This window comes from Coffea arabica, chromosome 1c (genome assembly GCF_036785885.1).
Source record: "Coffea arabica cultivar ET-39 chromosome 1c, Coffea Arabica ET-39 HiFi, whole genome shotgun sequence".
In the NCBI taxonomy this organism is placed as follows: Eukaryota; Viridiplantae; Streptophyta; class Magnoliopsida; order Gentianales; family Rubiaceae; genus Coffea; species Coffea arabica.
In genome coordinates, this window is record NC_092310.1 from 55,135,415 (window position 1) to 55,145,255 (window position 9,841).

Here is a 9,841-nt window from a genome sequence, read left to right on the forward strand (position 1 = left end):
TTAAACGGACTCGTATCCTACTTCTGAGTGAGGAAGCAAAAAAAAGCTGTTTGTTTCTCACAAGCCTCAGCTAAGATTTAATGATGATTGAAGTTGAGTAATCTGCTAGCTGCCTAACATTTATTTTTAGTGAAATAGTATTTTGCTTGAACGGGAATCTTATCTTATCGGAACTGAACAAGTGCAATAATGGACCGGCTTTTTTACGTACCTTTTGTTTTAGCTTTTACCTGTTGCTTGTGGCGGGCAGCTTCCAACAGACAAAGGAATGGCAGGAAAGCTGGGCCTCCATTGCCATGTCCAATTAAGGCAACGGAAGCATTTGGGCTTTGAACAAAATAAGCCAACGTCAAATGTTGCTAACAGCTCATCAGAAGGTCAGCGCGGGAAGACCATCCAATCCCCAATTCCCAATCCCCCAGCCCCAAATGCTAACATCTTCCCCAACAACAACAACAACAACAACAACAACGACGTACGAAAAATAAATAAATCCCCAATAAAGTTTATACAGTAGTTACTAACTCACAGTCTATCTCCATCTACCTACCTATCTACCCCAGTGGAAACCGCCACCTGTTCTAATTAATACTGTACAACAATTCATTTCCACACGTGAACACATGTGCGGAGCATTTAGCACGTGTAGGATAAAAAAAAGATATTTACAAAAATTTTTCAGCTGAAAACTACGATCCAAACAAAAGGAAAAAATTTTTGTATCTTTGATAAACACATTTCTTAATTATCTTTTTTACCTCATATACATTAAATTGTTACACAGTGCATTTTTCTGTAAAAATTTTAAAAAAAAAAAAAAAGCAATTCAAATGGGATCTAACCTACCTCCATTTTATTTGTTGCTCATCATATGGGGGGGCCGGCCCGATTCGAGAAAACGGAAAAAAGCTAGCATAAAATTACAGGGAACCAAGTGAACATTACGGCAGAAGAAATACAATAATCAATGTCCAATATTCTATTATTTGTCTTTATAAAGTTCTAAAAGAATGCAATTTTATCGTTACAATGTAATAGCATTGCTTTAGGTATAAACGAACCCCTTAGATTTTAACTTACACAGAATCTATTATCGTAAAGATATCCTTAGACTTGTGAATATTTATTTTGTTGCGGAATATGAAGTACTACAATTTGTGGTTTGGATTGAGGTGGTATCAAGTGAAATACTGTACAATTTATTTCATAAGTTTCATTCACTTTTTTTACGTTAGGGTCACCTTTTTCATCTCATAAATTGTGTGTTGTATTATAAATACTACTCAAAAGAGCGTTGAGCGTAAAGTCCACTCTTTATCACCCATCAATCAGACTGTCCTAGTCTTCTTTTTCAATTCACTCCCGGAATCCCATATTACTTGTCCATTCCTTCCTTCCACAATAATTCCGCAGATCATCGAGGGAGTCTCTTGTTGTCCGTGCAATGGGGAGCTCTAGTTACAGAGTTTGCGTGTGCTTTACGCGCAAGTTCAAGGTGGCAGAGGTGCAGCCACCGTCCGACGTTAAAGAAGCTTTCAAGGAGTATGCAGGAGGAGGGACCCACATGAACGCCGAGCAACTCCGGCGCTTCTTGGTGGAGGTCCAGGGCGAGACTGAGGCCACTTTGGCCCAGGCCGAGGCAGTCTTGCAGCAGATCCTCCAGAAGAGGCACCACATTACTAAGCTCACTCGCCACGCTCTCACTGTTGATGATTTCTTTCACTTCCTCTTCAGCGTTGACCTTAACCCGCCAATTCGCTACAAGGTCTGATCTCTTCATGATTCTCTGATACTACTATATCTCATCATATCGTCCTTCTACCTTTTCCTACTTTAGGAATCCGGGTTCGCGTTTAGTTTTGACCTTAACGCAAGAATTTAGGCCTGTTTTGGAAATTTTGCAGTATAAAGTTAGGATCTTGGCCCAGAATTTTTCAGAAAAATTGGAATAGGCAATTCCATCAATTTGATGAGGTTTTGGTGCATCTATTTCCCGATACGATCTTCTGTTGTATTCAAGTTCCTGATATGGAATTATCAGTAAAGTAGTTAAAGTTTCAACCTTGGGAGCAAACTTTTTTTCGTCGGATTTAGTGCAGGTTTCCGACTGGGGAAAGGTTATTGGCAATCTATGTTCTGCTAGCGACTGTTCCATCTCCTTATTTATAGGTAAAAAAAAGTAAGTGGAATGCCACAAGCAAAAAGTAGAGTGTTCTTACCTGTGTGTCGCTGGACCTCCTCTTTTGAGCCTGTAACACCTCCTATGCCATAGTTAGGGGCTCAGTTTTATTTTATTTTTCGAAGAACATCAATTAAAAATTATAGCGGAAGGGAGCATTGGGTGCTGCATTGGTTCTTTGAAACTGAGATTCAAAACCTGACGTGTTTCATTGGGAAGAGTAGCTTTACGACTACAGCTAGCCCTTACAACCACTGCATAATCACTTGTCATTTTCTTTTGTCGGGTTTCAATGATTTTACTTTGTGGATCATCCATATTGGTTACTATGGAATTTTATCCAATAAATTGTCTTGATACATCTGAAATTATAGAATGGCATTGCCTTATTTTTAGTATTATGATATGGTGTTGACTATATTCTTATTTGAATTCAGGATTTCTGCTGCTATTGTTGAAAAATTCTCATTTTTTCATTGCAGGTTCACCATGATATGACTGCTCCTCTGTCCCATTATTTTATATTCACTGGGCATAATTCTTACTTGACTGGAAACCAACTGACCAGCGATTGCAGCGACGTCCCAATTATTAAGGCACTGAAAAAAGGCGTGCGGGTAATAGAACTTGATATATGGCCGAATTCTTCAAAGGATGATGTGCACGTTCTCCATGGAAGGTACGAGCTCCTATGAGATGTTGTTGACTTGAAGCTCTATTATTTATCATACAGCACTTTGTCGGCCCTACCTCATGTAACATAGAATACACGATATGAGCCTGCCTGGAGACTGAATGTGTGCGTGGTAATCGTTTGAGTTCACTCCCTTTACTAAACTATTCATATCTCTTTAACTTGGTGAGAGTAAACTTCAGTTTTTGGGAACTTGTTTCCTAATTAGGCAGGGAATAATCATTCTTTGGCTTTAATTATTTTTCATTCTTTTTCTCATTTGTTTCATTGTGTTTCATCACTTCTTTGAATATTTTTTTTTTCAAATTAAATGTAGGACGGTTACGACGCCTGTGGAACTCATAAGATGTTTAAGGTCAATAAAAGAGCATGCATTCTCAGCTTCTCCATACCCTGTTGTAATAACACTTGAAGATCACCTTCCAGCTGACCTTCAAGCCAAAGTTGCTCAGGTGAATATCCTGTTTGGTCAATTCATATCATGCGTTTTTTGATTTGTGAAGTCATTTTAATCTTTTCATTTTTCATATAGATGCTTACTGAAACATTTGGAGAAATACTCTTCTGTCCTGAATCAGAATCCTTAAAAGAATTTCCTTCACCAGAAGATTTGAAATATCGTGTTATTATTTCAACTAAACCTCCAAAAGAGTACCTTGAAGCTAAAAGGCTTGCTGACAAACAAAATTCACAAAAAGAAAGGGATTCTGATGACGATGGATGGGGAAAAGAGCCTTCAAGCACTGAAGCTGCAGCTGACGAAGAAGATGATGACAAGGTTGGTTGGAACATGGAAGTCTTTGGTCTTGAATTTGGTTTCATCTAAAGGCTAGCAGCTCAAGCGTTTTGAGATTTCTCATATCCCATTGCAGATTGACAATGGTGGGAGTGATCGTAACCAGGACGATGAAGATGATGACGACTCTGATGACAAACCACACCAAGCACCAGTTTACAAGAGTCTAATTGCTATTCATGCTGGCAAACCCAAAGGTGGATTAGTGGAGGCACTGAGGGTAGAACCAGATAAAGTGAGACGGTTGAGTTTGAGTGAACAGGCTCTTGAAAAGGCTGCCGAATCTCATGGAATGGATGTTGTGAGGTATAGGTCGACATCCTTAGTGCATAAGTGCTGGGCTTAATGTTTGTAATTTGTTGACATGACCATCTGTTACATATTTGCATTCTGATAGTTGCTTTATACTTTAATAGGTTCACCCAGAAAAATATTCTTAGGGTTTACCCTAAAGGTATGCGAGTTACCTCCTCCAATTACAAACCACTTCTTAGCTGGATGCACGGAGCTCAGATGGTTGCATTTAACATGCAGGTCTTTGAAACGCCTTATATTCATAGTCATATTCATATTCATTGTAGCTTAAGTTATTTGTTTGTTTGCCCTCACTGCATGTTACTCATCTTTTGAAATCAACCCAAGCTATTCTTGAATCTTGTGTATGACAAAAGGATAATTATAGTGACTTGAATTATTTAAAGTTTTCATGCAAAAAGTGATGCTGGCACAATTTTATTTACACAGGAATTACGTAAACGTTGCAAATCATGAAAGTAATATATAGAAAAGCAATCTTTAGTTCATATCTATTACAGGTTGAAGTTTCCTTCTCATTCTGGATAATGATTTAGTTTTGCATTGACTTGCCCTTAAAAGCAATGACTTGAGGTTGCTTGTTTAATTCCTACACAAACAGATATTCTAGAACATGTACGACAGGAACAGGCACACATTTTGATAGGCATGATTAAGCATGCAGAGATGCATTGAAGTTAGAATGACTAATATATGCATTGAAGTTGGAATGACTAATATATGCTGATCCAGGGCTATGGTCGATCACTTTGGTTGATGCAAGGGATGTTCAAAGCGAATGGAGGGTGTGGCTACGTTAGAAAGCCCGATTTCTTGATGAAAATTGGTCCAAATGGTCAGGTGTTTTATCCTAAAGAAAAGCAGCCTGTGAAGACAACTTTGAAGGTGGGGAAGATGCAAAAGCTGAAGAAGTTGTTCAATTGTTAGAAAAAGATTGTCTGTTAATAACTAATGTTTGTTTTCACAGGTTAAGGTCTACATGGGAGATGGATGGCATCTGGATTTTAAGCAAACTCACTTTGATATGTATTCTCCACCTGATTTCTATACTAGGGTAAGTTGTTTGTCTCCTTTTTATATGCACTTACTTTTAAGACACACAATTCATATAAGTCCAAAGTCTTGTATGATTTGGACAAGTCTTTACTCTCTCAAGAGAATGGCAAAATTTGCTAGTTATGACAATTATTGAAGAATACTTACAGAAAGTTAACATTCTCATAAAATGCTGGTGCTAACAAGAGTTATCAGTGAAGAGTCTTCTTTTTCCATGTGGTCTTTCCATATGCTCGATTTTTTTAGGTATATTTCTGGGAGACTAACAAGTTGATCATCAACCACTTGGAAAAAAACTGCCCATGTAAAATTTTCCTCTGCAGAAAAAGCACATGGAACAAGTTGTAAATTTTTCCTCTGCAGAAAAAGCAATATGTCAGAGTATATTTATGTCCTTTTTTGGTTGTTTAATAAAATCAGGTTGGCATAGCTGGAGTGCCAGCTGATGTTGTCATGAAGAAAACCAAGAAAAAGGAGGATAACTGGACACCAATTTGGGAAGAAGAATTTACCTTCCCATTGACTGTTCCCGAGCTAGCTCTGTTGCGAATTGAAGTGCACGAGTATGACATGTCTGAGAAGGATGATTTTGCCGGCCAAACATGTCTACCTGTCTCTGAATTAAAGCCTGGGATACATGCAATTCCTCTATGTGATCACAAAGGAGAGAAGTACAACTCTGTGAGGCTTTTGATGCGCTTTGAGTTTGTAGAATGTTGACTTTTCTTTTTTCCCCCTTGGTGTCTGACGTTATCTGTAGCCTTTTTTGTTTTCATCTTTGTGAGCTGTTTCTGGATTAGAGTTCTTTTGTTTCTGTGTTTGTATGTAGTTATTTTAGGTATCAAGTGTTAAGTGCTGTATCTGTGTTTTTGGCGGCTTGTACATAGGCTCGTAGAAAAATGGTTCTGTTCTGCATTGATAACTTTTTTTTTTTGTCGAAACGTTAGCTTTATAGATTACTCAAATAATTACAGTATTTGGACAACGGTCCAGTCATCAGGACAATAGTCCTACCAAAACAATAGTGCCTAGCACAACAAGTTGGGATTCACCCATTCCTCATCTACGAGGATGTTTAGAGCATGCATGCTCAACTTGATACTTCCTACAAATCCTGATTCAACAAAAGAGAAAGAACACTTTTGGAACACATTACTTATATATTTGATAACGATAACTTAATAATGTATTGATTATAATCTTTGAGTACGATTTTTGTCAGATGTTTCTGCAAAGTGATTATTTTTATTTCAATCTGTGTCTAAGGGCTTGTACTGTTGTACGAGGTCAAGTAAACACAGCTTCTTCTAGCAGCCGATTTCTTGTAGAATCATTAAGATGCTATCTGCTGGAATCTTTGGTCAAATTTTGACCAGGCCCCGTAGACATCGTATGCTTCATCTCACGCTGAGCCAGTATCCATGTCTGGCCAAATACCCGAAAGCCCAAAAATGTGGATTAGTCACTTCTTTTTTTTTTTCCGCTTTTGGGTCAGAGATAATGATCATGATAAACTCTCTTGCATCTTTGCTTTACTAAACGCGTAAAATAATCCACGAAAGCCAACATAGTGAGGGAAAAGAATTGCCTCATCAAATTGCAAAGAAGCGGGATCTGGACTTAACGATGGTTTAAGAAAATATTACTCTATACGAAGAACAGAAAAATCACTTCATGAGGATTTGAAGTAGAACATTTCTTGGGGATCACTGCAATTTCAAGCTGGAGATGCAATCACAATAGCTGAACTGTCATCGCAAAGAGCAAGTGCCCTCTCCAATTTAGCCACAACATCGCTCACTGTTGGTCTATCTTTACCCTGTAAGCTTGTGCAATGCAAAGCTGTGTAAGCCACAACCTCAACCGCCTCAATCTCGTTCATTTCTGGCAGTCCCACTCGCTTGTCCAGGATCTTTTCCAGTTCTCCTGCTACTATCCATGGCCTTGCATATTCAACAACTCCCATAGGGCCGGCGCCTTCATTCGTGAATACTGCTTTTTTCCCTGTCAAAAGTTCTAATAACACCACCCCAAATCCATATACATCACTCTTTACGGTAAGAATATTGAGCACGTAGCACTCGGGGTCAATGTAGCCAACGGTACCAACCGCTTTCATATACATGGGCTCGTCTTCAGACTCTGGCCACATTAACGATAACCCGAAATCAGACACTCTTGCTGTCCAATTTCCATCAAGAAGTATGTTTGAGGACTTGATGTCCCTGTGAATTATCGGTGGAATGGAATAGTTGTGCAGATACTCAATTCCCCTTGCAGCATCTAGTGCAATCCTGATCCTCATTCTCCAAGAATTTAGCATGCTGCTATCCGTGTTTCTTTGGCCATGCAGGTGATCATGCAGTGATCCATGTCTCATGTACTCATAAACTAAAAGTCTCTCATCATTTTCTTGGCAAAAACCCACAAGTCCAACTAAATGCTTGTGGTTGAGGCATGATAACAAAGCTATTTCGGAGAGAAATGAGCTCTCTTTCTCCTGAAACTTCTTTGTTTTGGAACTGCACTCTGCTCTCTTAATAGCCACTTCACGACCATCAGCAAGCTTGCCTTTGTAAACTCTGCCAAAGCTACCACCACCAATCTTGTTTTCTTGTGCAAAATTACTGGTAATAGCTGCAAGCTCTGACAGGATAAAGTTCTCCGTTCTCTCAGTCTGCCTTGATGAAGTACCACTCCTCTGACTCCTTAAAACCCAAGAATTGTTGCGCTTGATGGATGATGATCCTGATGGAGGAAGAATGGAAGCATTGGAAGCAGCTAAATAGTCTTCCAGATTTGATCTATCACTAGTGGGTTGCAGAACCACGGGTTTATAGACATTCTTATGTTCATTCCCACATAATCCAGCACAGAAACAGTAGGCAATAGTACAAATGCCGGCAAAAGCCCCGATACAGCCCACAACCCCAAATGCCAAGAAGAGCCTGTTCTTGGTCCTTGAAGGGGAAGATGCTATCTCTGGAACTTGTGATCCGGGGGTTGATGGCATTAGTGGAGGTAGATTCACTGGAATTGGGAGCTCAACTTCACACACTTTGCATATGCTCCCCGAACCAGCGCAAAGACTGCCTGAATTTGGGTACACCCCACAAACACTACATGACATTTGCATACAAGGTCCAGGAAGTACTGGTTCCAGTAAAACCACATCTCCTGCAGTAAGGTTTCTAGACCATCCTGGGCCCCAACAGATAATGGATAAATCCTTGGTTGTCAATCCACATGTAAAATCCAATCCGGCAACTATGTTTTCGAAAGACACTTCATCTACTACATTACTGGAAAACTCCAATTTTCTTGAACCTCCTCCCCAACAACCAACCAAACCATTCTTCTTACGAATTCCACAGCTATGATTCGCTCCCAAAGCCAGACTCGAAAATTCGAAAGCATAATGAGAAGGGACATTGAGTTGTCCACCAATGTTACTACCTTTGCAAATCAAAGTTCCAGCTTTAGTCACTCCACATGCATGAGACTCACCTGCAATTAAGTTGAGCATTGGCAAGCTTTTAAACTGTATTTCAATCTCTGCTCCAATTTCACTACGACCCCAACAGTGGACTCTACCAGCGTTCTTTAATATTCCACAAGAGAATCCTTCACCTGAAGTTATTGCCCGGAATTTCGTTCCCTCCTCGGGTGATGGAATCCGCCAGCACAAGGCCGCACCTGTGGTGAACTGAAGTGCACAGACCTGATAGTTTCCGACAGATAAGCCCTTTAAACGGTTATACTTGCTATAGTAAATTCTTTTGGCTCTAAAGCTCATTGTGTCCCAGCATATGATGCTCAACCCGCCGGACTGTAGGCCACAGAAATAGCCCAGACCTCCAGATATGGATTCGTAGGAAATTTCTGGTTGGATTGAAATGGTTTGGCAATTCTTGTAGCATTGGATTCTCTGTGTAAGCTTACTGGCAATGATGCCGCAGACTGTGTTTGTGGAGTCAGACGACGTGTAGCTGACTGCGATGGTGGAGCCTGAACCAAGGCTGGTAACTCCATGTTGACAACAGGTGGTAAGAATGATTATGATGAGGAGGGTGATGGTGGTGGAGGGAAAAGCTGGGGAATTCATGTCAGCAGATGAATGTGCACTTCGAGATAAATGTCTCTCCTGTCGTTCTTCATTGTGAAAGAGAAGAGATAGAAAGATTGGTTGGGATGATAGAAGTGAAAGCTAGATGGGTAATACTATGTGGAAGTATTGAAAGAGAATAAGATGAAAGACACAGGTCAGGTTGGAGGGATGGTGGTCCCCTGAAAGTGGGGATGATTTTATCTGCAGACGAGAATTCTGCACCTAATTAAGTTTCATTCTTTCAGTTGTTGAAATTTTCAATTGGAGTTACCCTAAATGGGACAAGTGAAGATAGCATACACACAAGGGATGTGGATGGTGGCTTGCCAAAGCTGAAGAATGTCTTTTGTATCCCAGCCAGCAAATCCCACTTGATCACTGCCTCATCCTAAGGCCTATGGGTGATGCACATTATAGTTTTAGTATGAGCAAATTCAGGGCCTATGCTAATCATAGTTTTAAGGACATAAGTTTTGGATCTTCTTTGTTGCTTCAGTTTCCCCTGGGTGGGTGGCTGCAACTTGCAACCCTGACTTTTCTGGTACCCGGAGCCCCTGTTGGTGGTGAGGCCATATAGCTCAACATAAACGGTAAACAAGTTAGTAACTGATGCTTGTACCTCTCACAAATCAGAATTCCGTACTTTTTTAAGTCTGGATCCAATTGGGTCAACTAACAGACCAGAACCTCTCT

At 40.0% G+C, this 9,841-nt stretch overlaps 2 protein-coding genes across 2 annotated transcripts; one reads left to right on the plus strand and one right to left on the minus strand.

Moving 5' to 3' along the window:
• Positions 1-1,300: 1,300 nt before the first annotated feature.
• On the plus strand, positions 1,301-5,981 carry LOC113742855 (phosphoinositide phospholipase C 4-like). The gene is made up of 9 exons (XM_027270868.2): positions 1,301-1,765; positions 2,662-2,858; positions 3,190-3,325; positions 3,406-3,651; positions 3,746-3,975; positions 4,086-4,203; positions 4,717-4,869; positions 4,952-5,038; positions 5,461-5,981. The coding sequence occupies exons 1-9, from the start codon at positions 1,445-1,447 to the stop codon at positions 5,758-5,760; spliced, it is 1,788 nt and encodes a 595-aa protein (XP_027126669.2). The 5' UTR covers positions 1,301-1,444; the 3' UTR covers positions 5,761-5,981.
• Positions 5,982-6,611: 630 nt separating this feature from the next.
• On the minus strand, positions 6,612-9,264 carry LOC113742865 (putative serine/threonine-protein kinase-like protein CCR3). Its single transcript, XM_072079328.1, has one exon. It carries the CDS (start codon positions 9,143-9,145, stop codon positions 6,758-6,760), a length of 2,388 nt encoding a protein of 795 aa, XP_071935429.1. The 5' UTR covers positions 9,146-9,264; the 3' UTR covers positions 6,612-6,757.
• Between the last annotated feature and the right edge of the window lie 577 nt (positions 9,265-9,841).

What these genes read in the sequence shown, in the direction of transcription:
- LOC113742855 (XM_027270868.2), top strand. Translation starts at nt 1,445, where the DNA reads ATGGGGAGCTCTAGTTACAGAGTTTGCGTGTGCTTTACGCGCAAGTTC. An exon ending in ACGAAGAAGATGATGACAAG is followed by an intron (nt 3,652 to 3,745) that starts GTTGGTTGGAAC and finishes ATCCCATTGCAG; the next exon opens with ATTGACAATGGTGGGAGTGA. An exon ending in CACCTGATTTCTATACTAGG is followed by an intron (nt 5,039 to 5,460) that starts GTAAGTTGTTTG and finishes TAATAAAATCAG; the next exon opens with GTTGGCATAGCTGGAGTGCC.
- LOC113742865 (XM_072079328.1), bottom strand. Translation starts at nt 9,145, where the DNA reads ATGAATTCCCCAGCTTTTCCCTCCACCACCATCACCCTCCTCATCATA.